Source organism: Phyllostomus hastatus, unplaced genomic scaffold (assembly GCF_019186645.2).
Source record: "Phyllostomus hastatus isolate PE091 unplaced genomic scaffold, TTU_PhHast_1.1 phas_contig_86, whole genome shotgun sequence".
Lineage (NCBI taxonomy): Eukaryota > Metazoa > Chordata > Mammalia > Chiroptera > Phyllostomidae > Phyllostomus > Phyllostomus hastatus.
In genome coordinates, this window is record NW_025333977.1 from 80,110,197 (window position 1) to 80,133,204 (window position 23,008).

Below are 23,008 nucleotides of genomic sequence, written 5' to 3' on the forward strand. Positions count from 1 at the left end.
TAAATTACAGCTATGAGTAGGACAGTGCATTCTGTGAGTGCTGACAGATCAAGCCTGAGGGTGGTCTTGGGGATGCCTGACACATACAAAACAGGTTAATGCCCACAAGGCAATAAAACTATACTCTATGATCTCCTTTATACCAAACAAATTACTTACAAATAAAAATACATGAACTGTGTGTGTGCCACAGTCCTTGGTACTGCAGGGAATTGATGGTGGATGACAGAGAAGCTATTCCAGGGTCTTCTCTTCCCAGCCACTGCTAGGCATGAGGATTACAATGATTAAAGGGGAAGGGTGCTTGCCCACGAGTGTTTTCTAGGGTTAAATATAGCTGTAATAAAGTGTAATCAATATGAACTCACATTCCTAGTATATCTGCAGAGGGAGTATAGCATAACGGTTAAGGACAGACTATAGAGCTTATGCTTAAGGCCTGGCTCACCACTTACTAGCCCTGTGACAGCAATATACTTACCCTTCCTGAGGTTCCCTCATCTGTAAAATAGCAACATAAACCCGTCTAATAAATCATAAGAATTAACTAAGCACAACACAATGACACATAGGAGTTACTGCCTTTTCACTTTTACTATGTGCAGAGCACAGTCCAGTGTGAAACTGATAAACACAGGCCATCGGGGTTTAGAAAGAAAAGTGAAGGCAAAGTACATTGGGCTTCTAAAGCTGACCTGGATTGGACCTTCTTAACTCATGACCTCAAATCAGAGTGTTGTGTGGTATCCTTTCGAATGCTCTGAGAGAAGGGGAGGAGGGGAAAATCTTCACTCTAAAGATAGAAAAAGTTGTTTTAAAATTTAGCTTTGTAGAAGGTAGCATCACAAATTCCTCATGAATTTGAATCAGTGAGATTTAGTGTGTTCTAGTACATTATTAATTACTGCAGTGTTCATTTTTCCCCAAAGATTTTTGTTTGTTTTTCTAAAACCACTCAGTCCCCTATGTTCAGTGACATGGAGAATGTGGAACAGCCAGCAGCCTCTGAGTGCCTTACCCTGTGGAACTTGTTTAAAAGTGACGTGACCCCTCTAAACAGTCTCCACATGTGCAGTGGAAATGGATCAGGCAAGTGCCAGTGGGAAAAAGGCTAAGGAAGGCCACATAATATACTGTACTTGCTTTTGCTGTATCTGCTGGGCTCAGAGGCATTTGCAGACAAATCTAAACAGTGTGCTGTTGTCCGAGGAGCCAATGGAAAGGCCTGTGTGGAGGAGAGGAGGAAAAAGGCTTTAGATGTAAGGCTGAGTTTTGTGAAGGGTGGAGATAGAGAACATTACCCACCACATAACCATTTCCAGGGTAGTGCCAAAAAGGAACATGTCAAATACCCATTAAATTTGGGACTGCTTACAGAAGAAAAAACTAAATAATTTTTATTTTCTGGAGGAAGGTAGATGGAATTTGGATAAACAGTTTTTACATCCCCTTGAAATACAAATCTACAGTAACTTCTTAGTTTAGAACATAATCGTGTTTATAACTCTGTTTGATGAAAACCTGTGATCATTGGCTATGTTTAGAGAATATACCTAGAAAAAGGCAGGCAGTGTTTTTTAACCAAATGTGTCCACAGTGGAAATGACTCTCAATTGGGCTCTTTCTTTTCTTGGGCTTCCAGGGTGCTGCTGACAGATACACTTTCTTTTACTGAAAAGAAGCTCAAATATCAGCTGCTCAGTGAAGTCTTTCCTGACTTCCTCCTCCTCTCTCTTTTCAAAAAAGTTCATTGGTGGGTCCTCTGTGCTCTCTCATAAAAAGCAAGCATTCTGTTCATAACTTTTTGATAGAACTTACTACTTCAAGATGCTCAGGTCATATGCCAGCCTCCTTCTGCAGAGGCTTTGATGTCGTTTACCCCCGGGTGCCTCTGACCATGCTACATCGACCCCTTTTGCTGGCTTTTCCTCCCTACCCACCATGTAATGTCAATATTTCCTTTCCGTTCTGACCATGGTACTTACTTACGCATGTCAAGTGAACACACCCATGTTCTGGGTTTTAAGAGCTACATGCATGCAGATGATTCAAGTACATTCCTGCATCCCAGACTTTTCTCTGGAGTCCCAAGTACATAAAATCACTGCCTAACAAATGGGATGAATCCTGGGCCTCCCAAATGCAGTCAGGACAAGCTTTGCTATCCTTCCCCCTTAATGCACCTCCTTCACCATGAGTCCCTTTACAATAAATGGTACCACCATTACCCCTGTATACAGGTCACACTATGACTCATCTGACCTTCTTCCTTTCCTTCACCCAAATCAGAACTCATGGTTCTCTTTCCCTATGGAAAAAAATAATCTTTTCCATGATACATAAGTCTAGATTTCCAGGGAGGGAGGAAACCCTGATTCACCAAGTTTACCAACCAACATCCAAGGCATAAATACTCTTCAAGCTACCACTGGGACGTCACTGAATATGAGGAGGCTGGGAAGAAGTGGCCAGTAGCATGTCATTACACAGGATATACATTATGTGGACTAAACCTAACAAGCTCGGGAAGCCTGTGTGATGGGCCTCACAAACTCAGAGACAGAGTGGTCTGAACATAAAAATTCCTAACTGAAAGTGGGGCTTGGGGGATAGACATGTCCTACGCCTGTAGCTTCCTTGACGAAAGTCAATCTTGACCTTTGAAATTGTCTATTGTCTTTGTGCATCTAGGATGACATGCCTTTGAAATATCAGAGTTACACTCTTTTCCAGACCCAGATTTCCCTGCTTTGCTTTCTCCCACCTTCCTAATCTACCACCAGTGGGTTTCGTGGAGCCCTCCCTGTTTTCTCCTTTGATTATAATGTACCAAACAAGCTGCAAAACTGCTGTTCTCCAGACCACTTTCTCAGTCCGCTGAGATTTTGCCTCCTGGTAATTTTTGTCAGTTGGGTTTAATTAACTCTTATAAGACTTTTTCTTAGGCTGGACATTCTTTCTTCAACAACTATATACAGACAATAAACATAAATATCCTCAAAAACCATAGGTAATATTAAAATGTAGCAAAATACATTAGAAAGTGATCTGTTTTGAGTTTCTGATTTTGGTTTGTAATATAATTTATTTAAGTATAAGTTTACACAATTTAATTCCTTATAATGGCTGAATTTAACAACTGGCTCTCAAAATTGCTGACAATTTAACCATGGGCACTTGCGACCACACCACTTTGTGATTTGGAGGCTGACTGACATTCTGGCCTAATTTTTCTTACTGTGTGTCTCTCCTCTGTAACCCTACACCTTGCTGATATTAGAACACTTTCACCCTAAACAAGCTGCCTTTGCCACAAACATTTCCTATCCCCCTTACCTCACCCGTCCACCTGGCAAATACCTTGGTCCACTAACATGGTGAACGTGCTCATCTTTTAAGACTTAAAGTCATCTTATTTGTAGACCTCTTCCTAGCCCCTACCCCCTTCCTCTAGGTATAGTTGTACCTTTGTACCTGGTGCATGGTTTTAGCATGATACCAGCCTGACATTTATTGTTTACAAGTTTAACTTTGTTACTAAACCATGTTGCCATGTCTTATTCATTAAAAATAAAAAACAACACTCAGTTATGTAGGCCCTTAAAAACATTGCTGAACTGTGATAATACTAGTAGGCACTCAGTAAATACAGGGCTGAGCCAATTTCCATGGTCACTCCTCCAGGGGATGGGTTACGCTTTGTTCTTTAAAGACTTTTTGTGGATTTGTGAACACGTCTAACCTATTCCTTAATGGCAAAGACTGCCCTGCTCTTTGCCACTGTACTCCTTCCAGAACTTTGAGCTCAAGCACTCACTTAAATTGCCCAGTTATTTTGTTACAGTGGGGATAAATTTTTGGGTACAAGAGATCTGCAAAGCAGAGTGTGAAAAAATATATAAGGAGAGGGCAAATGTATATATTTTAAAATTGTTCCTATCTTTATTAAGAAGCCAATGTCTTCCTTAGAGCAATTCCAGCCACAGAGAAAGTGACATACCTTCTGTCTGGGCCTCCCTCTCCTTGGTCTCAGGTTGGAATTGACCTTGTCGCTGCCACCCATGATGCAACTCAGTGACTTTTAAGATTCTGCTGACAATTTTCCTGCCCTTTCTCTAAGCTCCAAGTCTCTCGAGACAGCTCTGTTGTCTGTAGAGCTTCTTCAGCTGAGGGTTCCATGCAGCATCCAGACATGCATGAGTCAGCCCTTCTTGTGCTGTTTTCTAAGCTGGCTGTTCTCTTGAAGGCTCCTGATTTTCCCACAACCCTTTATTCTTGAGAGTCCCCTCTCCTAGGCCTTCCACTATTGACCACTAAGTCTTTTCTCAGACACACCGCCCACATGTGTACTAAGTAATTATATTTTCACTAGTCCAGGCTCCAGATGGCAGTAGATTTTTCTTAATACTTGTATTATTTGAGGAGTCATTTCCTGCATAGTTCCTAATCAATTTCCCACAGAAACAAAGATCACCATGCCATGTTCTAGAATTGCCTTTTTGAAACAATTGATAAATTGTTTCAGAGGCAAGAATCATACTTTGTTCCTTTGGAGCACAGTCCTTGACACACAGTTAAGTGCTCAAAAACTGTTTGCTGAATGAACCAGAGAACAAACAGGTTTTTAGTGTTTCACGGTAAGTACCCAGAGACAGACAAAACCAGTAAGACTCAGTCCTCACCCTCAGTCTCAGAAGACAAACAGCCAAACCCTGTGTTATAAAAACTTCAGGTCAACATAAATCTGATTTCTCCTGAGGTCTTGTTTGCTAATATCAAATACTCAGTTACCATTGACAGTATATCAGTTGTCCTTTACCGTTCCTTAATTAAAATAAACAAAACCTTTACACTGTATCCAAATCTTTTATTCCAAGAGTTCTTAGCATATTGAGCTCTTTTTAATTTATGAAACATACTTTCACTGCCTCTCTATTAAAAACAGCATTAAAAAGCTACATTCCTTGAATAAGTCAAACTGAGGCATGAGTTTCCCACCAGGATGGAAGTTTCCAGATGAAATCTGGCTGGCAGCAGAATAAGTTAATGGTTGCAGCTCTCAGTCCCTCCTGTCCTGTCCTGCCAGACAGCTGTTCCCTCAGGGCAGGGGGGAAGTGGCTTGGCAACTCCTGACAGATGGACAGCTGACTGAATGGACCCTCTCCCAGGCCCCAAGCCCTGTGCAGTGTGCGCTGGCCTCGGATACCGCGGGCAGCCTCCCCCAGAGGAGGGGAGAGAATTGTGCAGCTGAGAAAGAAGCTCTCAGCGGGAGGGAGGCGGCGGGCTTGACTGACACTTGAGAGGGCTGGCTTTTTGGAGGGCTCTTAGCAACGACCCTGGTGTGACCCTCCTGAGCTAGGAGAAAATCGAATCAGTGCACCATTCTTTCAAACGCCATGCAGCAGCAGCGGCTGCACGTCAAGGCAGCCTTCCCCTCTGCCTGTTAATTATCGGCTCTTTTGCATCTCAGGGTTCCTGCCTTTGCAAAGTGCTACTAGAGGGGGTAAGAAACGACCACTCAGCCCCCTTACTTCCCCGGGGTGAATCCTCCTTTGTGATTGTGAGTCCTTGTGCATCATCTCATCTGGCTGATAGGCGGGACCGAGAGGCAGATTCCAAACACTCCCCACCCTCACCCCCCAAACCCGCAGGGGCTTTATTCTAGAGTCACTGGTGCGTGGCTGCGCTTTTCTTTTCTGTTTGTAGGTGAAACCCCAGTGGCTTCATTGGCTCCTTGATTTAAACCACGCCCGGCTTTCTGCCCGCTTTGCTGCTGCTGGGCCAGGCGGCCCAGCCACATCCCAGCCCCGCGCGCAGGGAGCCCTGGCTGCTATTGTGTGGATGCCGCGCGTGTCCTCTCTTCTCTTGCAGAGATGGCTAACCGGGGCCCAAGCTATGGCTTAAGCCGAGAGGTGCAGGAGAAGATTGAGCAGAAGTATGACGCTGACCTGGAGAACAAGCTGGTGGACTGGATCATCCTGCAGTGCGCTGAGGACATAGAGCACCCGCCGCCCGGCCGGGCCCATTTTCAGCAATGGTTAATGGACGGGACGGTAAGGACTGCGAAATCGGTGGGCAGGGAAACCCTCCAGGGCCTTCTCCTTTCAGGTGAGGCTGCCAGAGGAGCTGCTGCTGCCCGCTGTGTGTCCCCTGGGGAGGGAAAGGGAAAGCCTCTGTTCTCCGGGGTTGGAAGATCAGAGCTCCCTGCACAATTCCCTAGCTAGCTCAGAGGATTCTCCACCCATCCAGCACCGCAGCTTCCTTCTGAGTCGTTGGCAGATCCTAAGCCCTTTTGCTCTTTCCAGTGAGAATCGAGATAAGCATTTCCTTGAGATCTCTTCAGGCTTTTTGGTGCATCAGCTCATCTGGGGCCATTCTTTTCTCAAGGGAATGGGTTGGTTACACAGTAAAACAAAGCAAGGGGGGCCGGGACTAACCACTTCCCTTCCCAGAGCCATGCTCCCTGGGGTGCTCTGTGTCTGTCTGTTGAATGGACGCGTTCTCCAGAAACTGAAGGGAATCCTTGTTTGATAACTGCTTTTCTCGGCAGAAGCTCCTGTGTGCTTGGGAATCGGGGAGCACAGGCTCTGCTGATTCAAACAAGCCCATCTTTTTCCTTCAGGGAGCGATGAACTGTTGTTAGTTACATAACTGCTTTCCCACGCTTCTGCTGGGGTGCCCAGCCCTTGGGTTATAGGTGTCTGGGAGGACAGTGCCCAGTGCAGTTGGTGCACACACATCGTTCACACATATGGGATGAGTTACTGCAGCCTGACTCAGATCTGCCTTTTGATAGAGGAAACAGTATGAGACTGTACCCTCTGACCACCCTGGGTGCTACCACTAGCTCATCCCTGCGCTGAAGTCTGGAATCATGGCCCCGTCCCCCCACATCGTTCCCTGTCTGTAAACATTCTTACCCTCGCCCAGGAAAAGGAAGGGAGGAGCAAGGGTGGAAGGGGATTCCTGGGCTCCTGGACACCCTGTCAGCAGCGGCCCCAGGAATAAGATTGCCTGTGTCTTTGGGCTTTGGTGTGGGAGCCTGGTCGCCCAGCCCAGAGCCCGTGGCTTCCTGGGCCCAAGACTTGCTTGTGCCCAAACCTGGCAGCTGTGTCTTGTGGGGGTTAGAATTCACTTCGCATTAGTGACGGGTAAATGTGAAGGGAAAATTGATGGTGTTCCTCCTTTTCTCCCTTCAGGTCCTGTGCAAGCTGATAAACAGTTTATACCCCCCTGGACAAGAGCCCATTGCCAAGATCTCAGAGTCCAAGATGGCTTTTAAGCAGATGGAGCAAATCTCCCAGTTCCTGAAGGCTGCGGAGACCTATGGTGTCAGGACCACTGACATTTTTCAGACAGTGGATTTATGGGAAGGTAAACAGCCCTGTTCCTTTGGGGATTGTTCTCCCCTTCCCCTCCCTTTGCCTATCTCTTTGTGAAACCTGTTCATGATGTTCTTTTCTGGGCCAGTGAGTTCATATGTGTGTGTTTGTGTGTGTGTGTTGGGGAGGGGGCAGTGGTTATGAGCTGTAACAGCACCCAGGGGTGCTGTTAGCCTCCCGGTTATGATATTCTATTGAAAGGTGTATCCTCCTCCAAGGGAATGTCCACCCCAGGACACAGCAGGAAGCTCAGCAAACCAAAGAATAAACAGAGAGGAAGCTAACATGGTTACACAGCTGCCTCCCACCCTGCACTCTTTCTGAACAAATGATAGGGACTGAAAGACAGTGGGAGGTGGGGCAGTGTTTCTGACTCACTAGCAGTGGGGCTCATAGATAAAGCCACCTGGTGCAATTTTGTCACTCAGTGTGAGCAATAAATAGCACCTCAGCCATTTATTAAACTATTATCTGGGAGCTCGATGACTATACCTTCCAGATATGTATTTTCACAGAGAGTGTGACAGATGATTTCTTCTTTTACATTTGTGAATTCACTTGATTGGGAAATCTTAAGAGGCATAAAAATCAAAGTACACATTTCTGCACATATTTAACAAGCAACTATCAGGAGAAATGACGTGAATGGGACACTGCCAGAGACTTTGGGACCTGTGATCACAGTGCTTACCGTGCCCCTGAGCCCAGAAGTAGGCGCGTGCCCATGCAGCTGACTGCTCGCACCCAGGGAGCAGTCAGGGAGCCCAGGGAGGTGCAGGCTAGTCGGAGCAGGGCTTCCACGTTGACTCTGCTCTCTCAAGCTCATTGTCACTGGCCATCGTCAGTGGCCCAACCAATAGGATACTCAGGGCAGTGACTTAAATGGTCCTGCTGAGAGTGAGAATGAGGTCAACTTTCCTGTGGTCGGTAGACAGTGAGATTTTAAGGGACATTCAGATGATGGGTGAAATAGATTTCTAAGAGGACCATTCTACCAAGCAACTTATAAAGGAATGATTGCGTTCCTAATCTTCACACCCTGCCTTGTGTCAGGCAGAGAGCTGGCATTTCCTGTCCCCTCACAGGGATGCCCATCAGTTTGCCATTCCTTAAAAACTCATTTATCCAGGCCTTTAGGCCCAACCACTGAATTCATGGGCACTTGCCTCTGAATCACCACGGAATATCACAGTTGATACTTTTCATTTTAGATCAAAATTATGATGATTGTCCTCAGTAGCTGTCCTAGTAAAGATAGCTACGGCTTATTGATAGTCTTCTGTGTGCTAGGCAGAGCTCAAGTGCTTTACCACACATTGCCAGTCACTTCTCCTACAGTTCCATGAAATGTTATTAATTCGCCCATTTTCAAGACAAAATTGAATCTTGCCCATGATTCCATGGTTACACCAAATGGCTGGCTAGTCAACAGCAGAGCCAGGACTCAAACCCAGCTTCTCCAATGCTAAAACGCAATGCCTTAACTAGTCTGCCTTGCCACACTTTGGCCAGAAGGCTGCTGCCTTCACCTGTACTCTGAGCACACTGTTGAGTCATGATGTGACTGGTGAGGCTGAAGAGGAGGAGGATGAGTCGGGGCTGCGTGCGACGAAAGGCTGTAGCCCCTGAACCAACTAGGGATTTGTGTAAATGGAGGGGCCTCATGAGGCCCCCTAGCACAGAAGTGTAAGAGGATGAAGAGCCTGGGAGGTGTGTGGGAGGTGTGGATCCCCAGGGTGCTTTTCTCTCTTTCAATTACTGAGGACATGTTTTGCTCACCTTTGCCCCCTTTCCAAAGACTATACAGATGAACTTTGCACCCAGGAGGTGCTGACAGTGAGTGTGGAGGGATACCTGCTCTGTGTCCCTGATAGACAGAGCAGGTAGAGGTCTACAGCGCCTGGCCAGTCCTGTGTGTTAGATGCCCCAAAGGGAAGAGAGAGGTTGAAGGGCATGAGATAGGGCAGTGGACAGGTGGACTCCAGGACGGGTTAATGTTCCTAGAAAAAATAAACAAGGCAGATACCTAGGGGTCTCACCCACAGGGCAGAAGAATGGGGCTTTAAAGGAACTAAAGGAGGATACTGCTCCAAGGGTGCTGTGGCTGACCTGCCACAGGTAAGCCATGCAGTAGGTAAGGATAGTTGGCCATAGGAAAGCAGATGCTTAGGAGTGTCCAGAGGTCTTCTAGAGGCCCCAGGGCCTGGATGCTCTCTCCATGGAGGGGCAACTGAGGACTGAAGTTCAGGAAGATCATTCCAAGTGTCAGAGGGGACAATTGACATCTCCCAGGATCACTGCCTGAAGTACAGGCCAGGCCGATTGCTATGCAGTGGAGTGAGAGATGGGAAGATGGGTTGCTTTCAGCAGAGAAAGGGGGTTTGGGGGCAGTGGCCTTAGCAAGCCCAGTGGTAAGACCCACAGTACACCATATGGACTGAGCAACAGAGGCTGGGTCCCTTCTGCAAGAGGTGGTTGTCCTCCAGAGTTTGGGAATGAGTATGCTGGCATCCAAGGGGGGCTGCAAGGCACGGTTAGCGTGTGGCCTATGTGCATGAGCATGTACGTGTTTGTATTCAGAGCTATTGGACTAGCCATTTGCTTATCTTAGTGCCACATGCTCCCTACAGTCTGCACCCTGACGGTGATTTTCAGTGTACTCATATTCACTCCTGATTCTGTGCGTGCGGTTGTGGCTCCGGCTCCCGCAGGCCCAGCCTTCCTTGCCTGAGTACTTCTCTTCCTCCTCCCCAGGCAGCTTTCCCTCCTGCCTGGCTTCTTTCCAAGAAGGGCTTTGCTTGCCTGAGGCTGCCCAGTGACTCTGCTGCCACTATGTCACAGACACATAAAGCTGCAGGAGCCCAGGCTTGCCAAATGCCTTCTTTTTTAGGCTTTGGTTATCCAGACAGGGACAGGTGCCAGATGTACCCACTATCCTGAAAACCCTTTTAGATGCAATGTGAAGTGTTGGAGTGGAATCGGGGCAACCTGCATGAAAAGTTCAGGGCTTTAGAAAGGAGCCCAGTGCTGAATGGTCCAGAAAACAGCCCAACCACAGGGGCGTTATAGACAAGATTACTGAAGTTCCTCTGGGAGGAAGCTGGTGATGTGTAAGAAGTTGAGGCACTTAGAGCAACTCGAGCGGATGGGGCAAGTCTCTCTGGGACGAGAGAAGGTGAATGCCTGGCTGGTAACTTTCAGATTTGCTCTGGGGACACCAGAAAGGGCAGGGCTGGGGCTGGGGTAGAGCTGTCTCAGCTCTCCGTGACTCAGAGGAGAGCGAACTGGAGGTTAGATGCCAGTACCTTTGGAGGCAAGGGGGAAAGAGAGAAAGGTAAGAGTAAGAAAAGGAGGGGGGTGTGTGTGTGTGGTGCAAAGAGAGAGAACACGTAAGAGCTAGTGAGTATGCTGGTCAGACAGACCCAAAGAACACTTAGCCTAGAATGTAGTCGAGTGCAGACACTTGAGTGAGGAATTAGACTGCATGGTTCAAACCTCTGCCCTACTACACATCAGTGAACTCCTCTACACTTAGATTTTCTCAGCTGTAAGATGGGAATAATCATATCTCTTTCACAGGGTTGATGTGGGCAATGAGTGAGACAAAGCATGAGAAGTGTTTAGCATAGTGCCTGGCAGTAATTGAGTATAATAAATGAAAACATTACTGCTGTAATTAGCCTGGCCTTTGTTTTAAGACAAATACAAAACAAGAGTACAAGAGCAAGGCTGGAAAGGCCCCCATTCTGTCTGAGGACAAATGGATTTCATTAACACTTTTACACAGAAGCTGGTAGGATTGCCTGGATGACCTTTGCCTTCACTTTGTGTGACATTCTGGAGGGACAGGCTTTACAGGTTACCTTACTGACTTTTTTCGCACTTCCTGGTCATCACCCTCTTGATGTCTTTCCCCAATTCCAGACCCAGAAGATCTTGGTACAGTGGGAAGAGCATGAGTTTGGGAGCCAGGAAGACGGCTTGAAACTCTTCCTTGGCTACATCTACTGTGTGAACTTGTTTAAGCTACTTAGCCTCTCAGAGCCTCAGCTCCCTTCTCTGTAAAGAGGTCTAGCGCCTCCTTCAGAGGGTCCTTGTAAGATTTAAATGTGTAAAATGCCTAAGAGGTACCTAATAAATTCCGGCTCATTTCCCCTACTATAAGTTCACCAGCAATTAACTTTTTGGGTTTCTTCACACAACTCTGTGGCGAGCATGACACATGTAGAATTCTAGAATGTCAGAGCAGGCAAGACTCAAAGATCAGTCAAATCTCATTACTCTTTTCGGTGATTCTACTGACGACGATCCTGGCCTCGTGGTTTCATCATGCCTCCCCATCCCCCGCTCCCGATGACTGGGTGTCAGGGAGGAGGTGTGGATTTGCATCCCAGCGGAGTGCCTGGAAGGTCCAAATATATTCTCCGGGGAGGTGTCACTGCACGTGTCATTCCTCAACAGCAAAGCAAAGAGACATTTCTCCCAGTCTGAGAGATATTTTGGGATCTTGTGAGGTACCTGTGGTGACTTGAGACATCGCAGATGCCTCCTGTTTGAAGCCTCCTTTTCTAGCCAAAAAGCCTTCATAGCATTTATTCCAAGTGCTGCTCACAACTGTGTTTGGCTGGTTTGCCCTGCAGCATGGGTTCTCAAACTCTAGCATGCATCGGATCACCTTATTAAAACACAGATTGCTGGGCCCAAGCCCCAGAGTTACTGAGGTATTATGTGTGTGGCAGGGCCTAGGAATTTGCATTTCTTACCAATTCATAGGCGATGCTGGTTCTGCTGTCTGAGAACCCTACTTTGAGAACCACTGTCCTAGAGAGTTTCTCCAGGGAGACAAGCAACAAAAATTCATAAAACCCACAGTGCAAGCCGAACCTACGCTTTGACATTGACTAAAGCAATGTTTCCTCCACTTTGAATAGAGAACTGGGGGTTATGTCTAAGTTATTACTCAGGGAAATAAGAAATGGTTCCCTCATCCAGCGATTGCTTTCTCTGTAAGTCCCAGAAAGATGAAAAAGCCAGTAATCCAATGGCAGGAAAGATGAGTCAAAACGGATATAATAGGGAGGACATTCGGGAGCAGAGTTTTGACCGTAAGACTAATTTATAGAATTGAAGCAGAGTGTCCAGCCTAACTTTCCCCACCAATATGATGTCTCTTAGGTGCTTCCCCCACTTTTTTTTCACTGATCTGTTTATTTTTTCTTTTCAAAGACATGCATACGCTGCCATGAAAGTAATTTTTAAAATTTAAGAGAACAAAATCTTTGTTCTAGTATCTTTAGGGTCATAGACCTCAAGCTGTATGGGCACTGAGGACACCTGGGTGGGGCCAGGGGCCCTTGCAGTGCAGCGCCCTTGGCCCCACGCCCCATGGTTGTCACTCAACCACTTGGTGTATAAGACCACACTGGGAGAAACATTGCTTTGTGATGCTGCAGGGACAGGGGACACTCTATTGCCAAGTAAAAGTGTCTGCTGCTACCTGAGACTCTCTGAAAAGGTTTGCTGGTGAGACAGGGAACCTACTGTGCCGCCATATATATATTTTTTTTAAACTTCAAGTTCTGATGTTAGCTTCCCCTGTGATAGGGGGCTAGGAGGTTCCAGGCCTGATTAAAACTCCAAGCTGTTAGTATACATTTGGCCTCTCCCCTTTCTGGTGTTACTACCCTTCTTATGGCCAGAGGTCTCTTTATTTTTATTTTGGAAAGAATATTCATGCTTCAGGATATTTTTTAAATTTTCTTTATTTATTTATTTATCCTCACCCAAGGACATGCTTATTGATTTTAGAGGGAGAAGAAGGGAGGAAAAGAAACATCAATCATTTGCCTCTTGAACACGCCCCAGCCAGGGATGAAACCTTCAACCCAGGCATGTGCCCGGACTGCGAATCAAACCCTTGTCCTTTTGGTTTGTAGGACCATGCTCCAACCAACTGAGCCACACCTGGTCAGGGCTCATTTTTAGATCAACACCAGGACTCGGTCTCATTTCTGCTCTTGAGCATCTAGAAAATTCCCAGCACCTTGTTGGTGCTTCTTTTAAGACTATTCTCTTTTTTTCTTGGAAGAATAGCCTTGATCAGTGGTTTTCACGTTGTCTTACCAAAGAATCTAGGGGTAGCTTTCAGGGAGCAAAGAGATTCCATGCTACCAGGCCTCTGAGCTGGCTCACCACTTGGACAAGGGCCCGTCTAATTATTGATTTTATTACTTGACTTTGCAGAAGATATCGCTGAAGGAAGGAGTTATTGCTTAACGAATATTATTGTTTATATTAGCAGTTGTTTATTGTTTAGCAGTTACCACATGCCAGACATTTTGATTTTTTAAGAGATTGAAAACCAAAGGACTGGAGCAGCGCTCTTCTCTCCAGTCTGGCTGCATCAGAATCATCTCAGGAGACTGTCCCGGAATCTGAATTTCTGATAATCAGTCTAGTTTGCAAGTCAGCAGGTGAAACCCATATTTCTCAAACTTGCCTGATTCACCTTATTAAAAATACAAACTCTCAGGCCCCACCTCAAGCCTGTCAAATGGGCCTCTCTAGGGAATGGCCTCAATTTCACATGTTTACAGAGATCCCCTGTGCCAACCCACAGATGATCTAAGAAGTCGGGAAGCCCTGCCCAGAAGCAGGCTTTGCTCTGGGCAGAAGGTACGTTTGGTGGCGACACAGAAGTTTAGCTCCTGTTGCCTCTACCCTGCACACTTTGCAGATGTTGTTTCACCTCCCTGCTCCGCTAGTCACTTAGGTTTGTGACCCTCATTTGCAGGAAACAACCTCCACCAACAGCCCTTTTCCACCGACGCACTTGACCTGGGCTTCTGAACTGGCAGAAGTGAGGCTGGACAGAGGCCATCTTGCCATTTTGCCCGCCCAAGAGTGCTGGAGTTCTGCACAGGAGCATCTGTTAGAAAACTGACCAGACGTGGCAAGAAAAGTTAGACGTGAACTAGTTACAGTCGCAGGTTTCTATTCATTACATTATTTAGAGTCTTGACAATAATGAACTTGAGCTACACACAGATGGAGGACTCACTGCTTTTTCTTGCTTTAATCTTATTTGAATTGAGACCTGGAGAAAATATTTCAGACAAAAACACTCAAAGACTTAACCGCCATTTGGGGTTGGTGCCCATGATCTCATGGGGCCCAAGACTGTGGCCCAGTCTCCTCCTGCCGGTGAGTTCCCTCTGGCCAGGCCCTGAACCAGCCACTGCCCTCCCATCAGATCTCCCCCACATCACCGAGGCAGGTACCTCAGCCAGCCTGCCATGGGGACCCGTGTAGGGTGGACTTTGTGGGCTTTATTTTCAGACATCAGAGCTAGACCCAGGCCCTGGTTTACTTGTTGGGTTACTCTGGGCATGACAATTAATCACCCTGAATCAGTTTTTCTATCCACACGTTGGGAGGAATAACATCAGTTCTATGGGGTCGATGCCACGTATAATGAAGTGTCTGGACTATGCTTTATATCAAATCTCTTGCCTTGGGAACAGTCTTAAGGGAAACCTTTCCATATTGCTCCTGTCTAGTGCCTCCTTCCCTAGCTCCTTTTGCCCCAATCATGTAATTGCTTCCTTTTCTCTGGGATGAAGGTGGGTGATATTTATAGTTCTAGGATCCTGGATCTCCCGTTTGCCCCTAACTTCATTCCCTCCATCCTTTATGGGTTCATACAGTAGATACATCAGCCAGCTACTTGGGAAGGAGGCTGGGTCTATGGTTCCCAGAGCTAGCTTCTCCACCCACGGCTCCAGGGGAGTGTCTGGCTGAGTTGCTAGGCTGTCGGGCTCCACAAATTCCTAGAACCTGGACATACCAGACCCACCCTTTCTGGCCATCAGAAACCTCTGGTGTGCTCCTTATCCAGGTGGACATGAGTGATATACCCTAACCTTCCTAGCCTCCCTGTGCTTAATCATTTTGCTGGGCTCTCTTTAACAACTCACGACTTAAGAGCAAACCCTCTCTCTCTCTTCCCAGAGTGATCCTTCAGAAGATCATCACTACGGTTATGTTTTCTTAGAAAAGTATCCAAGTATTCTGTTACTCAGTGACAACTACAGAAATGTTTTTCATCTGCAGTAGAGACAAATCATTCTAATAATCACCCCTGTTTCTTCGGTCTCAATTCTCAGTATTCCTTGTGCCCTCCTCCTCCCATCTGCTGCCCGAGTCTCCATTCTCCGCCACCCCAGCTGTCCCTTGAGTCTGGGGGTCTCTCCAAGGAAAGCCTTTTATCCCCATATCCATTTACCAGTCCCGCAGGGCTTCAGAATCCAGGAAATCTCCCCCGTGGTTAATGGGGTGGAGGAGAGAGGCAGGGGAAGAAGGATCTGCTGTCTCTCTCATTTCTGAATAAATGGACTTCCTGAACTCAACTTCCTCTGTGAGCCCTAATTGCTTATTTTATTAGAGTTATACTCTATTCTCACTTTCCATCTGCCTTTCCCCCATAATTCTGTATTTCCCAGTGACTGAGCTGCAGCAGCTGGGCTGGAGAGACCATCAATGGTTCACTCAATCTAAAAAGTGCATCTTAATATTTGTCTTTAACTTTCCCAGCTCCCCACCAGGCTGATGCCGCCTTCCCCTCTTATGTCGAACCTTTAGCTTTCGTGCTCCATACTTGGTTCACATGGACCTTGGATCTAGATCTTAACTGCAGGGCTAACCACACAATAGCAGCTTCCTTAGTCTAGGAAGTGTCAGTCAACGGGAAGGGAGGAATGGAGAGAAGATGGGAGAAGTAGGCAGGCCCGGAGGGTCCAATTGCTTTCTCCATGGGTTGAGGGGTGACTGGGCTCCTCAAATTAACGGTGCTTCTCCTCCCATAGGCACACCTCTCTCTCTCTTCCCTGTCCATCTCATGCACGCATGCCCGCCAGTTATTTATTGTCTCCATTAACTCCTTCAAGCAGCAGAAAATAAAGGGCCTATCATTTGTGTCACATTGAGTGCTTTCTGTGTTGATTTGTTTTCTTCATTTGCCGGGCCTCCAGCCCAAATAGCCATGTGAATACTCAATTTGATGCACATGGGTGATTTTAGACCCTTTTAACCCAGATAAAGTGAAAGAGAGAAGCCACCTGGGGTTTGGTGCAGTTAATCCATCCAACCAGTTTCTTTCCAGTCTCCTTTTCTCTTTCCCATCCTGAGCAAAATCCTCTTCTGCAGTGCCCCAAGCCAGCCTTGCCACAGGACTTCTTCTTACTACAACCTGCAGAACCCACCGAGCCCAGGGCCTCTGCTGGGGGCAGGGACCAACCTAGATCTGAGCTAGATCTGAGGGTGTTTGGAATGTTTTATTCATGCAGCGACTCTGAATGGATTAGAAACTGGTTCTTTGGCTTGCATCATAAAGAAAAGGATGAGCCAGGTGATGTTTTGCTCCTTTCTGAGAGGTTTGGCTGCAGTTGTCTTCAGGCCGCTCTGAGAAGTATCTGATACCCCTCTCCCCTGAGTGTGATCGCCTGCAGCCTCCTGTCAGAACTTCCTTCCCGATGGTCCAGCCCCATCTGTCCAGATTCCTTGGCCCTGACACATGTTTGGCTTTAATCTCTTGGTTGATCTCCAGGGAAGGACATGGCGGCTGTGCAGAGGACCCTGATGGCTCTAGGCAGTGTTGCGGTCACCAAGGATGATGGCTGCTACCGGGGAGAGCCGTCCTGGTTTCACAGGTAAAATGCCTTCTCAGCCCTGCCAGAGCAGACAACGACTTTAGCAAAAGCGAGCATCTGAAGCCTTGTAGCTCCCAGAGGCTATTTCCACACAAAATCCCTCAGGACAAGCACTGCTGGCTCCACAGCTAAGTGCCCCAGAGCAAGGACAGACCCAGGCTGACACCCACATCCCACCCATAGCAAGACGGTCAGGCCTTTGCTGCCAGATACTCCGATCCTTCAGCTCTGCCCAGGTTCTGTTTGTCCTGAGACTGAATTACTTTTCTCAGAGGTGGCTTGATTGGAACTTGGTTTTATCATAACCCAAGTAGCCCTGAGTCAGTCAGTCTGTCTATCTACCCATCCACATAATGGAGGGAAAATATGTCCTAGTTGCCTGAGACAGTGGTTAAAGCTTGTTGTCATGGAATATTTATTAGTAGCACTTTCTTTCACTCTCAGAAGTGGCCTGGTCTGGCTAATAAATCATATGTTCATGTCAGTGAAAGGTGTTTTCCTAAGAAGATTTGTTTTTTTGTTTTTTTCAGTGGCTGGGGTGAGCAAGGGAGCTTAAACTCAACCCAGTAACTCAGTGGGGCATGGAGAGAAAAGAGCATGTTGTACCAGATAATTGACTCTTCCTTTCCCCAGCCCCTTCTTCTTCTTGGCAGTTATAGAAATGTGCAAGTCTGTGTCTTTTAGAAGAACCTGGTCTTGAAAACCTCCTAGATACTGCCAGTTGAAATCCCAGTTTTAGTCCTAACTTTATTAATGACGTACCATGGTCTCTATGACCCCCCTCCCCCCACCTAAAATTATTTACTATCTGGTTCTTTACTGAAGTTTGCTGACTTCTTGTCTCAAGTAAGAAATTTCCCCTTTATAACTCCTAGGTCCTTCAGCTCTAAAATGGAACATGAACCCTTGGCCCTTACAGGGAAGGGTGGAATGGGATTGATGACATGCTTTGTAATAAGAGCTGATTTTAATTTTCGAAAGGGTTTGAAGTATCTGAGAGAGAGTGAGACAGGAAAGCTGAGCATGAAGTCCCCAGAGAGGCAGCTACTGACCTTTGCTGGAAAGTCTAGAAAACCATCTGGACTTCTAAGGAGCAGGAGCTCATGCTTCATAGGGATTGTTCGGGGTAGGGCCCCTGCTCAGCGTAGAAACAGGGCTCAGGGTAAGGCCACAGTTAAGAGTAGCGCCGTAGTTCGTTCCCAGACATGGAGCGTAGGATAGGGCCTGCTCTTCTGCCTGGTGACCTGCTCCCCTTCCCCCCACCCAGCCCCACATACACACACTAACGCCTGTATAACTGCATATCTTGGGAAGGGTTTGAACACTGTCAGATGACATTATTCCATCTTACTCTCTCTGCCCAGGAAAGCCCAGCAGAATCGAAGAGGATTTTCAGAGGAGCAGCTTCGCCAGGGACAGAATGTGATAGGCTTGCAGATGGGCAGCAACAAGGGCGCCTCCCAGGCGGGCATGACCGGGTACGGGATGCCCAGGCAGATCTTGTAAGACCACAGTCTCTGAGACAAAGAAATAGTTAGTCACCTTCTGACCTTTCTCAGAGCCTCCTATCCCTGATTTTTGCAAGTGCTGCATTTCTGCTGAGAATCCACGTTGCCTACCGCTGCCACCTTGTGTTCATTTAGAACTATGCAAAGACTCCGCTTCCTCCTCCTCGGCTCCTCCTTGGCCCTCAAGTCTCCGTTCGTCTGATTATTTATTTATTTATTTGCCAACAATTTCCCTCCTCCACTTACAGAACACACCGAATAAATGGATTAGTCTTGTGTCTTAAAGTGTAAATTTCATTTTTTGTCTCAGAGACTTTGCAGGCAGGGCCGATTTCTATTTCATTCAAGGGGCTAGCAAGATGGAATCAAGCTGTTAGCTGTAGCTGTGAAAATATAGGTTAGCTTTGAGGAAGTCCTTACAAGCTTGTAATGTTTATCTCTGCAATTGTCCTAGAAAGTTTAGAAATAGTTGTGCCCGCTCTGACAGCTGCCATAAGTTCAAGAATAAGGTCTTTGACCCCTACATGTTTTGCGGGTACCTACCTTGTGCTTACTAGACTTTGCATGGCATACAGGAAGGAGCAAGCCAAAGCCTAGCCCTTAAGGCACTCTCTGTAGATGCCCAGGAAGTGTGTAAAGGATGGTTGGTTTTATCGAATGGATGGGTGATGAATGGTTGAAGGAATGAGCAGTTTTCACTCCTCTAGCAATAATCTTCTCCCTACAGGCCAGACCCCCAGTCTGATGTTGACATTTACACAGTTTCATCATCAGTCAGGAGTGACAAGCAATGTAGAGTGCTTGCTTCCAGTTGTTTACGAGGTCTAAACTACTACCCCCTAAACTACTACCTAAGACTGAGATCTAGCAAGGATGGGATACGTTTTAAAGATTTTCTCCTCCACAGAAAAATCATGAAGGCACATTAGCCTGGGGACCACTAGTTCATCTCATTCTTTCTATATATAGTAAAAAGGTGCAGGAAAAAAAGTGATGCATTTAAATAAGAAAAGAGGGTCTTTTATCCATAAAATGAATTCTTAGTAAACAAGAGAAGGTAAAATAAATGAAACTACAGACGTTGCCACACAGGCTGCTTGAATGGTAGTTTTTCAGACTGTTCTGCACAGATCTAAACTTCCGTGGAGACTTCCGTGGGATTCACAGGGCAGGCAGGGCCAGGCTGCCGAGTCCCCAGTCCTGCTTCAGTCAAGGCATCGCTGATCTCACCTATTTTACACATTAGGACTCAGCAGAAGATTTTTAAGGAACACAAAAAACAACAGCAAGAAAAAGATTATGCTAAAAGAAATCAGCCAGTGAGTCACCTAAGGGGCCTGATGTGTCCTCTCAGAGCTCCGATGACCTCTGGCAACCACTGTTCCAAGAAAGACATCGCATGGACATGGCTGCTGAATGCCTTCCTCAAACCTTACCTTGGAGTTGCCACAAAAGCAAAAGAGGGAGTTTGATGGGTCTCAAAAAGTGAGATAAAACTGGGAGGAAGTTCCTGGAGAGAGGTGCAAGGTGGTTAGGTCCCTTGAGGGATTGGGGATTGGGGATTGGGGAACATGGAAAATAGCCTCCATCAGAGGGGTGATAGGTTAGGGAAAGAGCATTCAGGTTCTGCCTGTTCTGTCTGCCACATTGCCCAGGCTCCACTTTTGCTATGCCAGAGACAGTGAGAAGCAGAAAAACAACAAAGTCAGCACAGAACTGGAAGGAAGTAGCCTGCTAAATGCAGGGCAGTGCTGGGGCCCAGCTGGAGTGAGCAGCAGGTAATAAGAACAGTGGTAAACTTGCCAGAACCTGGGCATTTCCTCCTTCCAACATGTTCCACTCACCTCCTCAGGCTCCCACCCCTTCAGCCCCATCAGATGATTATAGCCTTGAGATGAGGCTGTTGAAAAATTTGAGATCCTAGGGCGGAATGGTCAGAATCGAGGTAGGAGGGAGCAGAGAATGAGATAGCTCAGTTTGTAATTCGAAAGACTACCTGCTTCCATATACAGGGTCTAGCACAAATAACACCCCTATTTTATTACAAAATCATAAGCACAATATCACACTCAAGTACACTATTTGACATATTAGGTGAAGTGTTCAAATTAAAACTGTAAATTATTACACCCATCTTATTACCCTACCAACCACACTCAAGCAGGTGTTCCGTCTGCCGGACCCTGTATTTCCAGCTCCCAAAACTCATCAGAAGTGATCCAACCTGTAGCCTGAGATTTTTTCCCTTTTCCTAACTTTGCATTTGCAGTTAAGGTAGCAGGTAACCTCAGGGAAATGAGTCCACAGGCAGCAACTAGAAACCCCTGAGATGTGTAGTAAATTCTGTCATCAAAAGACACACTGAACCACCCTTACCAGATGGAGCAGAATTCATGGACCAGAAAAAGAATCATTTAAATTTAGTCTAACATACTAAAAATAATAAGGGAAAATATTGGAAACAAAAAGCAATAATCCATTATGAATAAAAAAATCAATTGGAGATACAGAACATAAAAAATAAAGATTGATAGAAGAATGGATCAGAAGAACAAATTAATATATTGGAATGTTAAGACAAGGCACTCTGTGAAAAAGACAGGCACACTCAATGCTTAGCGGGGAGTAAAATGGCTCTTTCCTTTCTTTTATAGCTCCTCTTCACCAGCCTGGTGGAATTTCTATCTTGTGCAAATGTACCCACGTTGGGCATGAGAAAATATCTATTTTTATGTTCCAGGTGGTAGGGAGGAGAAAGACTCCAAAGACAGTAAGTAATGCACTAGAAGAGATGGGAGAAAGAATGAACAGCTTTTGAAAGAGGATGAGGAGAATCACTGACCCCTGAGTAGGAGATGCAGCGTGGATGGAGAACAAAAAAGAAGCAGAGCTTTCTGTCTACCGCCAAGATCACGTTCTGTCTTTTGATCTCGACTTCAAGGTCATCAACACAAAGAAAAGCAAGAAAGGACCAATCAGTATTAATTTAAATCTGAGTTCAAGTGAAGAAACCCCCTCCAAATCAATTAGGTGGCATTTAGAGTGATGCTATTATTTAAACAACAGACTTAGTAGATGGAGCATAGCACATGTTTTGTTTATAACTGAATTGTGGATTAGGCTATTTTCTTTTATAAAATTTATATCTTATATTTCTGTGCATTCTTTAAGAATACTACATTTTGTATCTAAAATGTTCTTAATGTATAAAAGTAAAATTTCCTTTTTTAAAAGACATTGTTCCCCATCCCGCAAAAAAAAAAAAATAGGCACAGACACATGATAAATACATAGTAACTGTTAGGTGATATGGTCCAAAAATCATATAATTGGAATCTCAGAAGGAAAGAAAAAAATCAATCTATGGGAGAAAAAATTTTGAAGAAATAACTTTGAGTATTTCCCAGAGTTAAAAAAAAGACCTAAGAGCTAAATTTTAAAAGACAAGTTTCTACTACTACTGCTGCTACTAATAATAGCCTTCAATGGGAAACATTATAGTAAAATGTATGACTACTGAAAATAAGTAAAAAACTCTCAAGGCTTTTAAAGAATAAAAGCTCATTACATATAAGAAAAAAGAGTTAAATTGACATTGAACTTCTCAACACTAACTCTGGGTCCATAAAGTAATCTTTTCAAGATATTAAAGATAAAAATTGAACACATAATTTTCTATATAGATAGCTAATTTTTAAAGAGTGAAAGAAAAAATATTAATAAAGACCCTTTTTAAAAACAATTAGTATTCCAGTAAGAAAGATATATTACTAGAAATGTACATTTTGATATAAGAAATGGGGATAAGTGAATTTTATTCTTGTTTAAATAAATATGGACTAAAAAATAAGAGATAAAAATTGCATCTCTAAGACTTCAAAACTAAAATTCTGGACAATATCAACATTGTATGTATAGCATGAGTGGAGAAGACAGAGAAAAAGGGCAGGTGAGAGTGTGCTAAGGAAAATGTCCTGTTTGGATACAATATATATAGAGAGAGTGATAAATTTAAGAAATTGTTAGGAAAAGACAACTCACTTCATGAGGCCAATTTTACATTGATTCAAAACCCCAAAAGAATAAGAAAAGAAAATGACAGAGCAATTTCACTTGGGAATGTAGACATAAAAGATTCTATAAAATAAAATCTAACTTCAACAGTATACTTTAAATATCTGTTAGAATGATTCATTTTCTCAGTTTGAGAGAATTCTTTTTTCTTTCTTTTAAAAATTATTTATTTATTTATTTATTTATTTATTTATTTATTTATTTATTTATTTTGCAAACTGGATGGTCTCTTTGGGGCCCTACTTCCTTACAGAGTGGGCCTGGAGTAAAACTTGAACCCATGTTCCATTCTTTCATTCCTTGCTTTTTCCTCTTCTATAACCACCTTTTCCAAGCC

At 45.2% G+C, this 23,008-nt stretch overlaps 1 protein-coding gene across 1 annotated transcript; it reads left to right on the top strand.

The window, feature by feature from the left end:
* The first annotated feature begins 5,626 nt into the window (after positions 1-5,626).
* Positions 5,627-18,882, top strand: TAGLN3 (transgelin 3). Its single transcript, XM_045851581.1, has 4 exons — positions 5,627-6,053; positions 7,200-7,374; positions 16,987-17,089; positions 18,454-18,882. The coding sequence occupies exons 1-4, from the start codon at positions 5,874-5,876 to the stop codon at positions 18,593-18,595; spliced, it is 600 nt and encodes a 199-aa protein (XP_045707537.1). The 5' UTR covers positions 5,627-5,873; the 3' UTR covers positions 18,596-18,882.
* The last annotated feature ends 4,126 nt before the right edge of the window (positions 18,883-23,008 follow it).